The sequence below is a fragment of the Notolepis coatsorum genome (genome assembly GCF_963971535.1).
Source record: "Notolepis coatsorum genome assembly, chromosome: 3".
Lineage (NCBI taxonomy): Eukaryota > Metazoa > Chordata > Actinopteri > Aulopiformes > Paralepididae > Notolepis > Notolepis coatsorum.
In genome coordinates, this window is record NC_140167.1 from 49,595,796 (window position 1) to 49,617,411 (window position 21,616).

A 21,616-nucleotide genomic window follows, 5' to 3' on the forward strand; every position below is an offset into this window, starting at 1 on the left:
GTCCGTCCGCGCGCAAAGACCACTATGTTGACACTTTGGTAGGAACAAAAAGGCTCTTCCGCCCATCCAATCTCGATTGCATTATTATAACTATTAGTCCATAGTTTGTTCAGTGGAAATCACACGGGACTCTTCTACTCGGAAGATGCATCCTGTCAAGTCTTTGGAGGAAATGTGTGTGTTGTGTTTAACGTATTTCAAAAACTGTGATTTATGTGGAACCGTAGTGGGAAACGAGGTTTGTTTCCCTGGGAATAGTTAGGGCTAAACACCACCACGCTGATGCAAGTTGAATGCATCTTGAATGACGGTCCAAACATATCAAAATATCTCAATCTATCCATATAAAGAATTCACTGGAACACTCTAAACCGTGCTGACAGTCTGCGGGGAATCCTAATAAGAAGATCATTTTGATTGGAGTGAGCTGTCGGCGTGTGTGAAGAATACAAAACTATTTGGAAGAATAACGGTATGGTAGCCGTTTCAAATCCTTAATATGAATTAACGTTCGCTATCTTATTTGGTTTGCACGATCTATGTTATGTTATTGTGTCTCGTGAAAGACACTAACTGACATTGTCATGCGATTTAGACAAGTCGACACAAGACAGCTGGCTAGCTAGTTTGGTGACGTTACGTTGGCTATGACAGGTTCACATATGGTGATCTACCCATGATTGATTGATTCAATTGAAAACTTTATTAACAGATTTCAGAATGGGTACAGCACAGTGCGGCTCAATACAAAACAATTGTTAATGGGATGCAGACCAGAAAAAGACGTTCGTCTTGTTTACATCGGGGTCCCCTATTTCCAATTCATCAGGACATTTATGACATGAATGACATTTATGACAAACAGCAGAGAGGGTAGGATCATTTAACTGAATAATACTTATGTACATCATTGTGAAGTGTGTAACTAAGAATTGTGTTGTGTACATCTTTAAATCTAAAGTAGTGTTTCACCCAGCTGAAAGAGACCTGAGGCGTGGCCATTGTGCATGTGGCTTTTGTGTAGTTGAGTGGGCACTTGAGATACAGTATGATGAATGAATGAACACTTTATTTAACAGATTGCAGAATGGTTACAATACAGTACGGCTCAATACACACAATTGTTAAGGATAGCAGGCCAGAGAAAGACGTTTGTCTTGTTTACATCAGGGTCCCCAATTTTCAATTCAGTGACATTTATGACATTATACATTACATTTGTGACATATATGATATGCAAATATACAGTACTGTTACCCATAGATCCTGATAGAGAGTATGATGGGGAGGAGACTGTACATTAGGAGGGGGTGGGTGGGTGGTCGAGAAATATACATACGTTGGGTGGGAGAGAAATATACATACGGTGGGGAGAGAATATACATAGGCTGCAACGATTAGTCGACATAATCGACGACGTCGATTATAAAAAAACATCGACGAGGAATTGTTGCGTCGATTAGTCATTCAAAAAAATTATTATATTTTTTATTTTTTTTGCACTACCTATCTTTGTGAAAGTGGCTTCTCAGCTCCGGTCCAGCCAGCTGAAGACTTCTTAGCTTAACATAACAGACCGACAGTAAGTTTGGGGGAACTAATGGGATAACTGGGGATGTTGTTTGGTCCTGACAAGAGTCTCAAAGCAACTCTGAGGTCATGCTCAATGTCCAATCTGTTCCTCTGCTCTGTCTTCAGCTGGACCAGAGCTGAGAAGCCACTTTCACAAAGATAGGTAGTGCAAAAAAAAAAATTATATATATATATATATATATATATATATATATATATATATATTTTAACACACATATAAACAAACATGACAACACACGATAAGATACACAAGCATTAATACACAGTGTATATCCAACGAAATTACCATTTATACCAATGTCTTATACAGGATATACCCCTAATACCTGTTATCTAAAAACCTACACACATATGCTCCAGCTCGAACCCCCCCCTCCCGGACCCCTCTTTGGATAGTACCTCCATTATCCCTCGCTCCTAACCAGACACTACCATTATAAGCTAGCTTTTATTCTCTCCACCACTTCTAACCACATTGTCATTTTGGATTCATTGAGACCCAGAATTCTTGCTGTGGATATTTCTTGATAAATCACATCGAGATATGTAAGAAACCAAACTTTCCGGCACATTTTTTCCGGTTGAAACCAGCGTGATGCGATCAGCTTTTTAGCTACTGTGATACCTGATAAAACCAATCTCTTTAGCTGTGGATGTACTGCAAACTCAAAAACATCATTCAATAGTAATACAGAGGGGTGTACATGTATATTCCAAGATACGAGTTTTGATAATTGTTGGGTCACATCTTTCCAGAATATCTTAACTGGTGGGCAGTCCCAATACATGTGCATAAATGTCCCTTCGTCCCCATTTGTACATTGGGAGCATTTGGAGTCTTGTTTAAGACCCATTCTGTTCAGTCTTATAGGAGTCAAGTATGTCCTGTGAATATAGTTAAGATTGATTTGTTGATGGTCCGGGTTCCTTGATGTAAGTCGGACATTTGCCCAGGCTCCTTGCCAATCAAAGTCACTTTCCAGGTCTGGTATATCCCTCCTCCAGACAGTCTAGTTGGAGGGTTTCATACGAGGACGTTAGTAATTGATGATAAAAATCTGAAACAAAACCTCTCGATGTCTCTCTTTCATAGAAGAATTTGTGGTATCTGTGGTGTTCAATTGGTATGTCTAATGGAACACCGTGAGACTTCAAACATAGCCGTAAAATATATATTTTTTTATATAATTGTTTTTCGATTAGGCGACTAATCGAAAAAAAATAATCGACAGATTAGTCGACTACCAAAATAGTCATTAGTTGCAGCCCTGTAACAGTCGGGAGGAGACTGTCTATTAGGAGGGGGTGGGGGGGTTTGGACATTTACGGTGGCCAGTTTCGAATTGCAGCCTCCCATAGGTGCTCTTTTAGAGCGGTTTTGAATGTGGGTAGGGATTCACATTCCTTTACAGCTTTGGGTAGGGCGTTCCACATTGATGTGGCATAATTGCGAAACTTGTTTAGTCCCTTGTTTGAGCCGAATCTGGGTTGCACATGATTTGTGGAACTCCCTCTGGTGTTGTGGTCATGGTATTCACTGACCTTTGGGAAGTATTTTGACATGTACATGCCGGGTACCTTAGTGGTGTAGTGTATCTTGTAGACCAGGCCCATTGCAAGTTGCTGTACTCTGTCGTCTACTCTAAGCCATCCTAGGTAGTCAAAGTGGGCAGGAGTGAGGTGGGTTCTAGGGGTAAGGTCAAGTAGTAGTCTGACCAGTTTGTTTTGTGATGTTTGTAATCTTGTTTTTAGCGCCTTTGAGGTGCTTTGGTACCATGAAGTGCAAGCATAGTCGTAGTACCCTTGAATGAGTGCTCCTGCCAGAGTCTTCTGGGTATTCTTGTTTACCAGAGAGGAGATCTGGTACAAGAATCTAGTTCGTTGGTTGACTTGGATGCCATTTTGTCACAGGAAAGATTTGCCAGGATGGACCCTAGGTATGTAATTTCATCTTTACTTGTGGCAATATTGTCACCCACTGTAACTGGAAGTACAGGTTTTTTTTGTTAAATACCAGCTTTTTCTGTGTTGAGACCAACAGCAGAGCGGGTATGATCATTTAACTGAATAATACTTGTGTACATCATTGTGAAGTGTGTAAAGTTACGAATTGTGTTGTAAATCTTTAAATCTAAAGTAGTTTTTCACCCAGCTGACAGACATTTACATTTAGTCATTTAGCTGATGCTTTTATCCAAAGCGACTTACAAGTTCTGTACGACAAGTCATACAGAGACAGAGACTGGAGGCGTGGCCATTGTGCATGAGGCTTTTGTGTAGTTGAGCACTTGAGATACAGGTTTTTCTGTTAAATACCAGCTTTTTCTGTGTTAAAATCATTCTGTCAGATGACAAACAGCAGAGATGGTATGGTCATTTAACTGAATAATACTTGTGTACATCATAGCTGTCAACATTGGCATTTGAAAAAAACGGGAAATTTCGCCCTGGCCCCGCCCCCTCCCAATGTAGTCTCCTCCCCCTCGTTAAATTAAATTAAGCAGATACCTGGTTGAAAGTGAAATGCTGTGAACATCCCTGCATTAAATGAATGGAAGTGTAAGACAAATTCAGTATAAATTCACTTTATGTAGTAGTATAGCATTAACATGTTCATATTTATTGAAATCTTACAATGCATACATAAATGTTATGATGAATTGAAAATGGGGGAAGAAGTCCTTCTCTGGTCTGCATCCCCTTAACAATTGTGTATTGCGCCATATTGTATTACCCATTCTGCAATCTGTTAAAATTAGCAATCAATCAATGTATTACCATAGTGTCTTTATACCTTCATCACTGTAGGCTACCATAATACACCATAGTGTCTTTATACCTTCATCATCATCACTGTACATATTAATACTACAACTCAAGAAGAATCAAGAGGTTTATTTGTCACATACATACAGTGAAATGCGGAATGATTGTGCAAAATACAATAATAAAAAAAGAATAGGTAACACAAGATATGCATGATAAGACTTCCGGTTCCGATCCGCAGCGCATGGCTGGCTGATTTTACGGAGCTCGGCAACCAAACCACATTAACCTTGATTACGTTTTATTTTTTATACCATTTAATTTTCTTGAAGTTAGAATTATGTCTAAACAGACGCAGACCAAGATGGGAACCCTGAACGACGTGGATAAGGAAGTCATTAGGTCGATTTTCCGTGAGGAAACAGACGCTATCATAGCTAAGCTATCCGGCAGGGTGGATGCACCGCAGGAGACGGTGGCCAGCATAGACGCACGATTAGCCATGGCGGAGGGAGGTCTATCCGCAGTCGTGGAGGTTAGTGATGGCGAGATGAAGCTTCATGAAGCATTGAGGCTTTCCATCCAATAGTACCACACATGTGTTGAAGCTTCATGGTGTATTTGCTCTACTGTGCCATCAAGTGGACAATAAATGTAGAACAGGCTGCGTGATTATAATGATACCATGGCTTTGGTGTGTGAAGCTTTGATGTGATGATGAATGATGCCATTCAATAAACAAATAATATTGTGTCTGTTTTTCTGACAGCATGATAGCAGGGACAGAGGAGAAGTGCTTGTGTTAAAGCAACTCAAAATCGACATGTCATCCTGCATTTGGATCATACAGATGTGATCAGATTAGGCACAGCAAGTTAGACATTACAGCAAGTTTATATGTAACGGAGATGATATGGTCACCTTTTTTGCGTTGTGTTTAATTTTCTTCGATGCCCCGAGGGAGTTTAGAACCCGGGTCTGCCGCGACACGGGCGACAGGTGACAGCACAGACCGCTACACCAAGGTGAATTCACACTTAATGACGTGTAAAGTGTGTATTTTTAAGTGGAGTGAGTTTAACTCGCAGTACCGCTACTCGCCAGTCACTTCACAACGCTTGAAGTCCATCGTGACTGACAGTGCCTCGCGCTACCATCTGTTATATATATGTTGGGATTATTAGGATACACATTTATTTGTCTTTCCCAGTACTCCACGGGATTCTCCAACGCAAAGAAACTTGTAATGAATTCCTATGTCGACACATTGTGTTGCGCATCAACCCCGAAGCCATTTCCTGAATCAGTGACGCGGACCGAGGCTTCGGACGTCATCACATACGTCACCTGATACACGCCTCGATACACGCTAGGGCTGCACGATTAATCGTTTTTTAATCGAAATCGCGATTTGGAATGATGCAATTATCAAATCGCCCAAGCCTGCAATAAAAAAAAAAAAAAAAAAAAAATTATTTTAAATTTAACCAGGAAGTCCCATTGAGATACACGATCTCCTTTGCAAGGTAGACCTGGCCAAGATGACAGCAATAACATTTGCAATACATCACACAGCAATAAAATGTGCGATACATCACACAAGAACATAATAAATGTGCATGTATACAATACATCACATGTAAACACAAAGCAGAATAGTCTACATGATAGTAAAAGTGTATAATACAGGGTAATACAGTAATTTTGCAGTTGGGACCCGACTACAGAAAGCAGCAACATTCTTCTTGTAATTTTTTTTAAAAAATATGTTATAATCGCATCGCAAATCGCAATCGCAATATCTGTCAGAATAATCGCAATTAGATTATTTCCCAAAATCGTGCAGCCCTAATACACGCTCCACTTAAATATGCCTGTATTACTCGACACAAGCATCGATGCCTCGCTTCAAACGTCACATCACTAGTGGAGCTGGCTGAGACCAACGTTGCGGGAATATTATACTTTGAGGACAAACTACGGGATTGTGAGATGAAGTCGGTGGATCTGGAGGACCGTGGCAGGAGATGCAATGTCAGAATATACGGGTTACCTGATGAAATAGAGGAGGATGAACTGATTAAGTACCTCGAGGACATGATACCAAAATGGTTTCCGAAGCTAGCTCGCCCAGAGATCGAGAGAGCTCACAGGATCTTCAGACCCGCTACCCAGTTGAGGGGCGAGCGTACAAACCCTCGCACATTCATCTTCTGCTGCCTGAGATTCCAGACAAGACACCATATTTTGAGAGAGGCCAGACTGAAACCTCCGGTGGTGAATGGCCGTACCCTAAGATTCGCCGCTGACTTCAGTGATTACACAGCGAAACGTCGCAGAGCATTTGCCGGCGCCATGGATCTAGCACGGGAGAGGGCGGTGGAGGTATATCTACTGTTCCCAGCAACGCTTAAAGTAAAGACGGGACGGGGAGAGGTGTCGTGCAACCGTCTATTCAAGTCACCATCCGAGGCGGAGGACTTCATTCGGAAAAGCAATACAGTCATTCCGACTGAGAGGAACAGGCCGGCCACGGTGGAGCATACACCGAGCGACGCAGAGTGAGGGGCCGGAGCGGGTACCTGAGGCTGGCTTCACGCGTGGCCTACTAGCATGCTAGCTATCCAAGCTAGCGGCCCTGAACTGCTAAACGAACAATAAACACTATGCAACAACCATCAAATGCACACAGCACACACACCCACACGCACACACTCACTTAAACAAACAACACACTGCAGCACCCACTCTCCACACTTTAGATCACACAAACACACTTTATATTTATTAGTGATGCACCGATGTGAAAATTGTGGCCGATACCGATAACCGATATTAATATTGCTGTTCTGGCCGATACCGATATTTACCGATGTCGATATCTCTGTATAGAAAACACTTTTTTATGATAATCAAATAAAGAGCTATTTTCCAAAACGCATAATTTTTTTTACTTTTGTAACTTATTTTCAGAAATGACTGATATTTTGAAACTATTTAAGGCCAAAACATGTAAAAAGAAGAAAAAAATTTTTTTTTTTTTTTTTTTTTTTTTTATATAATATCGGCCCTATCTTGATATCGGACCGATACCGATGTGTAAAAAAACTGCCATATCGGCCGATATTATATCGGCGGCCGATATATCGTGCATCACTAATATTCATTGATAAAGGATTTGCACTACAACTCGTACACCTACTGTAAATTGTACCTAAATTGCACCTCATCCCATTTCTGCCTTGCACTATATAGTATTGTATATTAGTACACTGCACAGTATTGTATATTATATGGTAACTCAGTTACGTCTATTCTGCATCGAACATTGTACATATGTCTAAACTGAACACTGTGACCTCGTTTTTTTTTTTTTTTTTTTTTACTTCTAATTTACATGCTATACTATGTTATTTTATTTCATACTTATCTTGTCTTGCACAGTCTCTGGAGCGTAACAGTAAGAAGCATTTTGTATAAAAGTATTCTGTACTTCTGTATGACAACTATTAAAGAAACTTGAAACTTGAAACTTGAGGGAGTGGAGCTGGCTCCACACGTGGGCTGCTAGCATGCTAGCTAACCAAGCTAATGGCTCTGTTGCAAGTGAGCTGTTGGCACACCGGCTAGCTACCCAAGCTGGCACTGTGGTAAACACGGTCGACCGTAGCTTTCTCAGTCCTCAGTACGGTAATACTTGACTTCTCTATACGGTATTGTCTCAATCACGAACATGATTACTGACTATTTGAATGGTAGTTCAGACGCCCTTTACTCTTATCAGTTTTTTCTTTATTCTTTATCTCTTGCCTTTTTTATCATCTAACACTCGAACTATGCATTGAACAGCGCGAGGTTTGTCACGTATGTTTGTTGTCTTTACTCGGCTCTAACCGAGCGGGATGAATATCACGAATATGACAATTTTCACTCAAACAGACTAAATGTGCTTATGAACCGTTCAACCAAGGGGGATGACTTCCTTTGCAACGAACTGTATGCGGGTGGCAGATCAAGGCTATCCTACCGCTGCGGACAATGCGTGCTTTTAACTCTCTTTCTTATCACAGCGGAACACAAGACCGTCGCCGACTCTGCACTACCTCAACGATAGCAGCACTGTAATGATCTGGGTTTATTGCAGTGGTATTATTTCGACATGTGTTATGAGTACCTCACTTTACTCAAGTTCAGCTCGGACTAACTATGTTTCATGTGCCTTTATCGTCTGCATAATGTTCTATGCACTGAGCTCTATATAGATTGATTCTCTCTGTTGAGCGATGGGGGGTTCCCCTATTCCTAAATCGTTACAATATACAATTCTGGTTAGAATGGTTAAGTTACGTGATGTGGTTTTGGTTGCTGTGACCCGGTCACAGTGCCAAATGATGTTTGATCGACATCGGACAAGATATTTGATGGGGGGGAGGGGAGGGGGGGTTACAGGGATTTTAGTTTTTTATTTCTTTTGACTCGTTCTGCTGTATGTCTGCTCTCGCCCAACAGGACCTTAGCGTGGGGATGTGTATATATGTTGTGGTGCTCTACTTCAGGGGAATCACGTTCAGTCATACTGCAACCTGGTTGGACTATGGCTAATTTAAACATCTTGATCTGGAATTCAGGGGGGCTTAATATTCAACACAAACGCACAAGTGTACTAACATGGTTGAAAAGACAGGAGGTTGATGTGGCTTTGCTGAGTGAAACGCATCTTTTAAAGGCCGACAGTGCTAAACTTGCAAAAAAAATTTATCATAATATAAGCTCCTCTTCTTTTAGCACTAAGTCCCTTAACAGCTTAATTTGACTGGTTATGTATGTAAATGTATAATCTGTCTAATTTATTGTCTAATCATTGTTGTGTTCTTGGATGTCTTTTATGTATTATTGTTACTTATTGTGTTGTGAGTTGTGTTGTTTCTTGTTTGAAAAATGAAAATAAAAAGATTTTATCCAAAAAAAAAGATATGCATGATAAAAAAAAAGACATGCCAAGTTCCTGAAAAACTGGTTTCTATGTACACTACAATGCAATTGTAACTCTTAATGTATCTAAACTATACAATACCTCCTTCCTTTAAAGTGACATTTTGTTTAAAGTGATCTGTACTGTTACGCGTCTATTCGAAAGGCAACCGGTTTATGCGTTCGCGTTTTGCGCTCTGATTGGCCACTGCTGTTTCTGGTCGCACCAATCGCGTGACGGCAAGTTCTTTCGCCGGTTAAGCTTAGGCACTCTTTCGAAGTTGGTTAAGGTTAGAGTTTGTCTTAGAGCATGGCGATAGAACGCCAGCCCTGATTCCAAACTCTAACCTTAACCAACTTCGAAAGAGTCGCCTAAGCTTAACCAGTGATAAACTAGGCGTTAGGTAGTTTGCTGCTGGTCGAGGCTGAAATGGGCGCGTCACGCAATTGGGCGCACATGTCACATGACCAGAAACGTCAGTGGCCAATCAGATTAGCAAAACGCATAAACCGGTTGCCTTTCGAATAGACGCGTACTGTACATACATCTGATTAGTATTGTATATTACTATTGCACTTTACTGTTACATTTGCACTCTGATTGGATGCCAAATGTCTTCATTGTACTGTATAATGAGTGACAATACATTTTAATCTAATCTAATTAGACTGTTTTATCACTCTGGAATGGATGGGGGATACCACTTCATTCCCTGTGGGGGTCTCTTGCATCGACCAGGGACCTGTTGTAGGTATAGGTTGCAGACCTCGCATTTCTCAACACCTTCTGAGAAGGAGTGTATTTGTGAAAAATATTCATAGCCTCTATGCCTCACCGATTGGTCATGATGACAGACGTCGCTTTTTCCTCCGTGTGCGACATTGAAATCAGCGCGGCATAATTTACAAAAAGCATAGTGTTGAAACGTTGCTTTTCGTGAGGTACGGGAACGTCTCCTCCCACTTGGCGAGATATTTGCAGTAGCTCTTCTTGGCTTTCTTAGCTGGTGGAACCGCATAATCCTCTCTCAAGTCCATCGTAGAATGTAATACATTTCGAGCTAAACCCCTCCTTTATCCGGATTCCGCTCGCTGTTCTTCTTCTTCTTCGGGTCGCAACCGTCTTCCGGTCTGACTTCCTGTGCTAACGTTCTAATCTACACTGCTGCCACCTGTCGTCACGGAGGGGAATTGCAGCCATTTTGTAAAAATTAATAAAAAAAAATTAAAACTGGAAAAATACGTGAACCGGGATGAGGGCGGGAAGGAAGGTTGAAATACGTGACAATCCCGGGGAAAACGGGATGGTTGACACTGTACATCATTGTGAATTGTGTAACTAAGAATTGTTGTGTAAATCTTTAAATCTAAAGTAGTTTCTAGTAGTCTCTAGTTTTCATAGCGATCAGTATGTCTGAATGCATCCATGGCTCAGCACAATTTTGAATCCTGGTGGTTTTGAGGGGTGCCATGTTGTTTAGTATTGATGATAATTTGGTTTAGAAGCCAAGCCATGTTTCTTCAACCAGTGTACCACTGAGCTCATCTGATCAGTCCAGGCTTTCCAGTTATTGGTTAAAGTCCTCACTAGAGTAGGGTTAAAAATAAAAAAATAAAATATATATGGTTTGAATATCTGCTCTGATTCAGGTAGGCTTTTGTGAGCTAATTGCAATTGTAGACCAGGCTGTTTGGGCCTCAACAAGATGTCTCACTCCATTGTTTTTTTCCTGTCTTCTCATGTTTTGGACACTGAAGATGACAGAAATGAACGGGGCAAGTCCCATGGAACTCTATGAGCAACTGGCATCACAAGGAGACCAAGTCAGAACCCTGAAAACTGCCAAGGCAGACAAAGTAAGCTGTTTGTGATCACATTGTCACAATTCTAGGACACAGTTTCGGTTATGAAATCAACCCTTGTTACGTAACAGCTTCATCTGTGGCAGTGCCTCACTCATCTTGACAATAACATTTTAATTTGCAGACAGAAATTGAAGCCGCTGTCCAGTTGCTGCTGAAGTTGAAACTGGACTACAAAAAGACGACGGGTCAGGACTACAAAGCAGGATGTCCACCTACAGAGAGTTCTGCCACCCATGACAATGGACTGGCAGCGAACAGTGATGATGCAGATACGGTTGACCCATGGAATGTTTCCACCACCAATGCCAAGGGAGTGGACTATGATAAGCTCATAGGTAGGATAAGTACTAACAGACTACCGGTACATAGGAAGATTTCCACAAATATATTTTACAAAACATGAATGATGATGGATTGTCTCAAGTATGAATAATGTATGGATACTGTGCCATATAATGTCTGTAATTGTTCATTTAGTTGTGTTACATGTTGTTGTTTTGGCTCAGTGAGGTTTGGTAGCAACAAGATTGACAAGGAGCTGATCGACAGGATAGAGAAAGTATGTGGACAGAAAGCTCACCGCTTCCTACGCAGAGGAATCTTCTTCTCCCACAGGTCGGTTGACACACTAATCCCTCATCGCTACAGCTCATGTACAGTCACTGAGAGTGGGTTCTTCAGCCTGACTTCCGTAATCAAGAGATGACATCGTCAAAAAAAGAAAAAGACTAACCTTGTGTCTTTTACTATCATGCACTTTGCTACTAAGTAATCTACCTTGCCTATATCACTACCTATTATGCTAATAATGTCTATACTACTATGCACTAGGGGTGTAACGATGCAACCTCACAACGATTCGATTACGATTATTCAGGCAACGATTCAATGCATCATGAAATCTCCATAACCTCGATTCGATTAATTTTCTATACATTTTCTATACACAAACATTTTTGAATACACAAATGTGGCTGGGGGAACTGATTCACTCAGCATTAATGGACTATAGGTGTATTTCGATTAATTTCGATTATAATCGATTCAAACATATTCAAATCGATGCATCGTTACACCCCTACTATGCACTCAAGACTAGCACTCAAGTTCAACACTGTTTGACGAACAATATCACTTACACTTAGCTGCCAGAGTTGTACCCTTCCTGCTGACTTGTTATACAGAACTTGTAAGTCGCTTTGGATAAAAGCATCAGCTAAATGACTAAGAAATATAGTAATATAGTTTTAAAGAAAATAAAAAAAGTAAGATGAATCCTGCAGCTGTTCCATAGACAGTGAATAGTGGAACAACTCCTAGGACACAATGACCGTACCCATGGTGATTTCTACAGGGATATGGATACATCTTCTGTTGCAAAGCTGTAAGCCCGATGTTCAAATAAAACCAATTTGGATGTAATAGCTCAAGCAAAAAGTGTACGAGCCCACACATTTGGTCACTAATTCATTGTCAATGGACCAACTCCAATAAAGTGTCACTTGATAAGATTACAAATTCTGAAGTCTTTATTCTCTGATTTCCATCTTAGGGAGACAGTTGTTTATTTAGCTAATTGACTTAACTGTCCAAGATAATTTCAATAGCACAATCTCAATTCTCTTTAAGGTGGCCGCACGAGTACATGCGTGAGACTAGTGTATCTTTTCTTGAACTCTTCTCATGGATTCTGGACATTACATCGTTTTGTCTCTCTGTTCTCGTTGCAGAGACATGCATCTGGTGCTGGACGCGTACGAGAAGGACAAGGCCTTTTACCTGTACACCGGCAGAGGCCCCTCGTCGGAATCCATGCACGTTGGACATCTCATCCCCTTCATCTTCACAAAGTGAGACTCCTCTCTGGGGCTTAATGCTACAAAGATGTCTTAAGTAAAAGACCAGGTTTATCTCTGCGTCGGTCAGATGTGTCAATGAATAGCCATATTCAAAACGTGCAGTGAAAGTTGAAAATATGACTATAGAAAACTGGAAATAGAAATTTAAGCTGCCACAGAGAGCATGTAGTAAGATTACAGCTTTATATTTCATATTGGCTGTGCCTCAGTGTCATGTGGTCTTTAACACATTCCCTGCCACGCTTCTATCCATCAATGTATGATCACTGCCACCAGTCTAAGCTTATAGAGATGTTTACCTTCTTTACAGGGCTATAACTTTTTAAATTGTATTGCTAAATTGACATTACTATGGCCCATTCAACATCGATTATCTATCGTTCAGGATGTAGGAACGTTATACTTTTTCATTCATAGATTCAAACGAAAATACCGTCTAGCAGGGCTCGAGACTAACGATGTCCCGTCATCCCGGGGACGATCAAATATTGATTTGGGACGAACAGAAATCATTGCCGGGACACAAACGGGACGAAGAGGATTTTTTTTTTCACAGGAAATGTCAATTAGCCGACTGTCAGTGCGCGCACATATTGCTGTCAAACGGTGCGTGTCTCGTGCCGACTTACAGTTGACAGAGAGACGGCAACATTATCATGTGGGGTTCACTGAAGTCTAAACGTTGCGTGATTTGCCGAATCCAATGACTATCTCCGCCGTCCCAACGCAGCGATACGCTAATCCAGCATCAAGCTCCCGCCCACCATTCTGATCAGCAAACCACAGGTCGCGCTGCAGCAGCCCCAAATTTATCTCGACATCGAAAAAGAAAGAGGTTAAAAATGCCAGGAACTGGTGATACTTGCTGTGTGCGTGAACATAATCCCTTGGACATGAACTGACTGTACGTTTTTATTGATATATCATTGGGATCCCCCTCCGAAATTGGTCAACACGTCACCATGCATTTTGGCCGGAGCTTAAAAAAGCACGGTGGACGCGTGGTGGACACCTTACGTCTGTGTTTATAATGAATGAATGGTAAAACGGATTATATTGAAACATAGTGCGAGCACTCACAACAACTATTCCCACAATTTAAAACAGCCCATATTTATTATAGTTGACAGTCGCACGAGACCACTATACAAGAACCGCGAAAATATCAGAATGTTATAAAAATAAAAATAAACGCTATACTGGCATCCTCTCAGTGAAGAGAGCACCGCAAATATGCTGCGCTATTTGAAGAGGATAAACACAGCAGAAGAAGATGGAGAACAGACACACACTGACCAACAGGGAACTGCATCCAACAATACAACCCCTGACTCTAACGTAAGCCGGACACATTTAAATAACAGAAGTGTAATGTTATCCGCAACGCCCCAACCCTGGACACCTTCAAAACTGCTCTAAAAACACACCTCTTGACCAAGGCTTTTCCCCATCAGTTAGTTTAGATTAGATTAGGTCCATTATCCATTATCCCTAACCTTCCCTCATCCCCTTTTTCCCCCCTATTTCCCTAGCCCTATTTTTTGTCCTGATTGTGAAGCGACCTTGGGTTCTATGAAAGGCGCTATATAAATTTGATTTATTATTATTATTATTATTATTATTATTATTATTATTATTGGAACTGTATATTATCGACACGTTCTAGTTATAGCTGCTTATTATCTTTGTGCTTACAATAATCAAAAGGTACGGTACACAGTTGGTCTCACCCTCTGTGCCATTATCAGCACAAAATATGTCCCCATATGATCAAATTGACGTTGATATATTATATATATAAAAAGATAATTGGGACGGTTTACATTCACTTTGGGACGGTTAAAACTGTATTTCGGGACGGTTCTGGGACGGTGGTGAAAAAAGTTAGTCTGGAGCCCTGCCGTCTAGAATATAAATATGTTTTTATCGTTTTCTGCAGTAATTCCTAGAACGTGAGTTATAGGCATACACGCATATATAGATTATCAACTGCCGTTTGTTGGCGATACACGCTATATTAAAAATTTCAACTGTACATGATCCTAAATGTTATGACTTATCATGCGCGGATGAACGGGGGGGGGGGGTCGTTTATAATTCCGTGATCGTCAGTAAATGCTTTATGTAGTATGGGTGATATATTGATCAGAGCAGTTTGCATTTATAATAATAAACACTCACGCTGAAAATGACGTCAGCGTCCTCTTACCGTTCGCCGATGAGACTGGAGGAAAAAGATCCCACTTATTTGACGCGATCTCCTAAATCCATTTCCGGTTTGTATAATCATAATAAACGCCCAAATCATATCGATTATTGCGTTATGGCAGCGATCGCTACACACGGACGTGTGTCTAGAGTCCCGTAACAATATGTGAGTGCCGGACGCATTTGCCAGGTACACGGAGATCTCCAGAGATCCATTTCCGGTTGTAACTCGCCGATCATCCACCAGGCGGCAGTATTGAAGCGTTGCAGAGTTGTGCAGGCTCCCACTGCATCAGACCAGGCTCCGTGAGGGAATTATGAATAACATGGCGAAAAAATTAAATATGATCTCAATAACGTCGTACACCGTGGAATGGCAGAATTCGCATGAACTTGAAACACGTCGTACAACGGTATTGGCGCAGGATGTGTTAATGATGTTGTACGTACTGTGTGTATACTGTATAATATACAGTATACACACAGTACGTATATATACACACACAAACACACACACACATTCTGATCCCCTTCTCCCTCCCAGATAGTTTAGCCAGATACATTATTTGTGTATAATGGTTTTGACGAAAGCAGGAAAAGTAACATGCTTGTCACTTTGGCTGGTTCATCCCCAAATTATCCAGCTATTACTATTTCTGTATTACATGTAGGTGTCACTGTCGAAGCGGAAATTGCTGGTAAACCAACTAGATCTGGTAGACCCCCTATATCAGGGGTTCCCAAAGTCGGCGTTGCGAGCCGCCGCGGGGGGGTCGCCAGATGATTAAAAAAAATTATATATTTTTTTCTTTTTATGCAGTCAGGCCACTGAATTTAGAAGCAGGCCAGGCCAGTGTTTCTAGTTGCACCAGCGCAATAGTTAGATAACCTAGGTGGGTAACAACCAGGAGATCACTGCAACTCACACAAGTTGGAGAACTATCTCTCTCTCTCTCTCTCTCTCTCTCTCTTGCTCTCACACACACACAAAGGGAGCAGCATGTGATTGGTGGAGGCCGGACCCTTACAAAAAACTGCTAATCATTGACACATGCTAGCCTGTAATAATCCCCCCCAAAAATCTACTAAATGATTGTATTTTTTATCAATTACAAAAAAACTGAAAATCCATAAAAATCTGTGTTGTTGCTAATCATACATATGCTAGCCTGTTTTTTAACAATAATTTGTGATGCCATCACAAACACTGCCATTTAAAGGGTACAAATAAAAAAATTCCTGCACCAGAATGCAGGAAATTAAGTCTTTGTAACAAAAAAAATCCTGGTGGGGGACCTCCAGACCCCCTGCTTAAAAAGTGGCCTGACTGGGGCTATATTTTGCACTATATTTTCTGGCCTGAATGATTTCCCCAGTCCGGCCCTGGTTAAAAGCCTCCAATGCTTATTAGTGTGTGTGCGTTTGAACGTTTGCATGTTTCAACCATACATTTCCATTTATATAAAAATTATATATTATTATTTATTTATTTATAATTCTTTTAATAATAAATATAAATGTATAATAATGCATAATATAATATAATAATAATGCAGGACCTGTTGCAGAGGTCTTTATTCGGCATGCAACAACACTCTTTTTTTTTAGCGGTACACACATCGGTTAGTTTAGCACACACACCGGAACACACACGCATGCATTGTCTCTTTAGGATCGCCGATGCGATTCGTCTCTGCGATTAACCCATCCCGTCGTCCTTCCCCCCCAAGGGCAGCCGGGAGCAGACAGGCGTCAACGTGAGCCGCGCCAGGGGACCAATCCAAGTGCTCCTGTCCGTCTTCGTCAAGGACGCCACAGCGTTAGCGATCTGTTGTTGTGCATGTTTTTCCATTGGGTTTATCTTATCGGGGGGGAAACCCTTGCGAGCACGGGGAGAACATGCAAACTCCACACAGAAAGGCCTGGGAGATACCCCACCTGGGTACCTGGCATCATGGAAACCTGGTCCCCAAGCGGGAATCGAACCCTGGACCTTCTTGCTGTGAGGCGACAGTGTTAACCACTACACCACCGTGCCTCCTATAATAGTGGGGGTCGTGGCTCTCTGACACCATTATTTGGGGGTCGCTGCCTTAAAAGTTTGGGAACCCCTGCCCTATATAATCATACAGGCCTTTGCATAACCCAGGCAAGCATAGGGTCCATGCAGGCTATAGTTAGGAAATAGCAGCCATCAGTCTAGGCATGTCTACGCGCCACACACTTCTTCTGCCATAGCCTTTGCCTACCAGTGAACTGATGTCAATACAAAATATGTCTCTGCGTGAACGCTGGTACGGTCGGAGTATAAAAGTCAACAACCTGTGTGCGCTTAACGGTGACTCTCCTGCCTCCTTCCAGATGGCTGCAGGATGTGTTCGACATCCCACTGGTGATCCAGCTGACTGATGACGAGAAGTATCTGTGGAAGGACCTGCCGCTCGAGGAGTGTCACCGCTACGCCGAGCAAAACACCAAGGACATCATAGCCTGTGGCTTCGACATCAACAAGACCTTCATCTTCTCTGACCTCGACTACATGGGGTATTGATTGATTGAACATTTTATTAACAGCGGTTTTGAAGGTGGGTAGGGATTCACATTATTTTACGGCTGTGGGTAGGGCATTCCACATTGTTGTGGCATAGTTGCAAAACGTGTTTAGTCCCTTGTTTGCGCCGAATCTGGGTGGAACATGATTTGTGGAACTCCCTCTGGTTTTTCGGTACAACATGCATCAAGTTTCAAGTTTCTTTAATAGTTGTCATACAGAAGTACAGAATACTTTTATACAAAATGCTTCTTACTGTTACGCTCCAGAGACTGTGTTAGACAAGATAAGTATGAAATAAAATAGTATAGCATGTAAAATAGAAGTAAAAATAGAGGTCACAGTGTTCAGTATAGACATATGTACAATGTTCGATGCAGAATAGAAGTAACTGAGTTACCATACAATATACAATATACTATGCAATGTACTAATATACAATACTATATAGTGCAGAGCAGAAATGGGATGAGGTACAATTTAGGTACAATTTACAGTAAGGTGTACGAGTTGTAGCGCAAATCCTTTACCAATAAATATAAAGTGTAAAGTGTGTTTAGGTGTTCTAAAGTGTGTAAAGTGGGTGCTGCAGTGAGTTGTTTGTTTAAAGTGAGTGTGTGCGTGTGTGGATGTGTGTGCTGTGTGCATTTGATGGTTGTTTCATAGTGTTTATTGTTCGTTGAGCAGCCTGATGGCCTGGGGATAGAAGCTTCTTCTGAGTCTTTCTGTGCTCGCCTTAAGACTCCGGTATCGCTTGCCTGACCGCAGCAGTTCAAAGAGGCAGTTGTTTGGGTGGCTGGAGTCCTTGATGATTCTCTTAGCCTTCCCCCTGCACCGCTTGTTGTAAATGTTCTGGAGGGTGGGAAGCCCCCCTCCAATTGTGCGTTCGGCTGAACGTGTCACTCTTTGTAGTCTGCTACGGTCTTGTGCAGTGCTATTCCCAAACCAGGAGGTGATGTTGCCAGTCAGGATGCTCTCAATTGTACATGAGTAGAAGTTCCTAAGGATCTTCTGACTGACTTGGAACTTCCTTAGGCGCCTGAGGAAGTAGAGGCGTTGTCGTGCCTTCTTCACAACACTGTCAATGTGTGTGGTCCATGTCAAGTCCTCGGATATGTGGGCTCCGAGGTACTTCAAACTGTTCACTCTCTCAATCGGTGCCCCGTCGATGCTGAGGGGGCTGTAGTCCTTGACCCCCGACCTCCTGAAGTCCACAATCATCTCTTTTGTTTTGCTGACGTTCAGGGAGAGGCAGTTCTCCTGACACCACTGTGACAGATTCTCTACCTCTTCCAGGTAGGCCCTCTCGTCGTTGGCAGAGATCAGGCCCACCACTACTGTGTCATCAGCAAATTTGATGATTGTGTTGTTGTTCCGCTGTGCCACGCAGTCATGTGTGTACAGGGAGTAGAGGAGGGGGCTCAGAACACAGCCCTGGGGGGCCCCTCTGCCCTGAACACTAAACTCCACCCTCCTTCACACGCTGCCCTGAACACTAAACTCCACCCTCCTCCACACGCTGCCCTGAACACTAAACTCCACCCTCCTTCACACGCTGCCCTGAACACTAAACTCCATCCTCCTCCACACGCTGCCCTGAACACTAAACTCCACCCTCCTCCACACGCTGCCCTGAACACTAAACTCCACCCTCCTTCACACGCTGCCCTGAACGCGTGAATACTTTCCCCAACGCGTTCGGTTTACGCTGCCTGATTGGCCACTGACGCTTCTCTCAGCGCCCAATCGCGTTAGCCCTACTATCGCCTAACTACTCGCTCAATATACTAAAACTAACTATCACTCAACTCACTATCACTCAACTAGACTAAATATAGCCTATAGAACAGATTTTTACAGCCTAACGTTAATATAGAGAGATGAAAACAATACGTTATTTATATATTGATGTGATGTCGATTGATATGAATAGCGCGTTACGTTAATATAGAGAGATGAAAACAATAAGAGGAAATGGGCTACGTTAATATAGAGAGATGAAAACAATACGAGGAAATGGGCGAGGTCTATTGATGTGAGAGATGAAAACAATACGTTATTTATATATTGATGTGATGTCGATTGATATGAATAGCGTGTTACGTTAATATAGAGAGATGAAAACAATGAGGAAATGGGCAAGGACTTGGGCTGTGGAACTGAAAGCTAGGCGCAACGCGATTGGGCGCTGAGAGAAGCGTCAGTGCCAATCAGGCCGCGTAAACCGAACGCGGAAGGACAACTGCCTTGGGGAAAGTATTCACTCGCTCTGAACACTAAACTCCACCACACGCTGCCCTGAACACTAAACTCCACCCTCCTTCACATGCTGCCCTGAACACTAAACTCCACCCTCCTCCACACGCTGCCTTGAACACTAAACTCCACCCTCCTCCACACGCTGCCCTGAACACTAAACTCCACCCTCCTCCATACGCTGCCCATTAGAAGGGTTTTCATCCACCTGGGTTTTGTTTCACTGACCCATTGGGTTCCTTCAGTTCAGCGCTAATTGGAAGTAGGGTTTGGTACCGTTCACATTTGAACCAGTACCAGAACCTGGTATTTGGTACTAGTCTAGTACCCAACGCTACCTTTTTTCGGTACTTTACTCTCTCTGTAATAACAAAAATTTAAAAACAAATGCATTTGTAAATAAATAAGGTACAAACGTCTCGATTTGAACATTATTTATTTTGAACATACGTTTTTCACTGAAGACAGGAGTTTTTCATTCCTGTTGCCATCTTGGATGAGTGAAACTAGTTGTAAATTCAGAATATTACACTCTTATACTAAACATGTAAATTGATTTGGGTTGAAATATGAGTGTGTAGCCCCTTTGGTTCCTTTTAAGAAGAGTTAAAGGGGAACTATTTTACTATTTCTTTCACTATTTGGGCACTTTTACACAATTCCTGTGAGTCTATGGAACACCTCTGTAATATATATATTTTTTTTATTCATTGTTTTGTATTTCTAATCAAGTCCTCAAAAACAGCATTTTTCTACCTCAAGATCTCGAGCCGTTTTGAACTGACTGTGTGGAGTGGGTACAGAACTGTGTGCAGCTCATCCTGCACCTCTCCATTATCATGCAGCGGTGTCTCTCTGACATCACAAATCGCGCACATTTTCAAATGACTCAGTTCAGTGAGGGTGAATATTGTGAGAGGAGAATTGGAAGAATGCGCCAATATGAGAATTTTGAGACATAGATCATATTAATATAAGTTCACATAGCTAGGAAACAATGCTAAACACTCAAAGGCCATTTATAAGATAGTTCCCCTTTAAAAAAAAAAAGTAGTACCAGTGTAATTCGGTCGGTACCCTTAAACGTACTGACCGACAAAACTGCCTTTGTTTGAAATGATTTGCAGACGGGACGCTGCCGAGGCAGCACAGTGTTCCATCAGATCTGCCACCGTTCTCCATCTTTAGGCCAGACAGATGGAAACTCAATCGGCTTTTGGCGAATAACCGGGCTCAATGGAATGCCATGTACAATTTTTTGTTGTTTTTAATTTCTCTTTTTCTCCTCAGTTCATCCCCTGAATTCTACAGGAATGTAGTCAAAGTCCAGAAGCATGTGACTTTCAACCAAGTTAAAGGCATCTTTGGATTCACAGACAGTGACTGCATCGGTAAGACAGAGGTCCACAACTTTCCTGGAAAAAAGGTTGCATTATTCTGCAATAAGAAATTGATTCTGCTTAGGAAAGAGGAAGGGGAGTATTTTTAATGAAGTGGCAAATCAGTTGTAGGTCATTTCTCATTTTATAATAGGATTGTTAGGGAA

The 21,616-nt window shown here is 41.8% G+C and overlaps 1 protein-coding gene across 4 annotated transcripts in view; it reads left to right on the forward strand.

Annotated features, from left to right (window-relative positions):
- The first annotated feature begins 278 nt into the window (after positions 1-278).
- wars1 (tryptophanyl-tRNA synthetase 1) overlaps positions 279-21,616 on the forward strand; it is a 29,072-nt gene continuing 7,734 nt past the window's right edge. Inside the window, exons 1-8 of one of the 4 annotated variants that reach the window (XM_084310060.1) lie at positions 279-472; positions 4,692-4,894; positions 11,089-11,187; positions 11,318-11,531; positions 11,703-11,811; positions 12,927-13,046; positions 17,625-17,807; positions 21,361-21,461. In XM_084310060.1, the coding sequence (XP_084166186.1) occupies positions 4,700-4,894; positions 11,089-11,187; positions 11,318-11,531; positions 11,703-11,811; positions 12,927-13,046; positions 17,625-17,807; positions 21,361-21,461 (1,021 nt within the window). In that variant the 5' untranslated portion in view covers positions 279-472; positions 4,692-4,699. The remainder of the gene's footprint in view (positions 473-4,691; positions 4,895-11,088; positions 11,188-11,317; positions 11,532-11,702; positions 11,812-12,926; positions 13,047-17,624; positions 17,808-21,360; positions 21,462-21,616) is intronic. The other 3 variants (XM_084310059.1, XM_084310061.1, XM_084310062.1) reach the window with 3 other exon arrangements.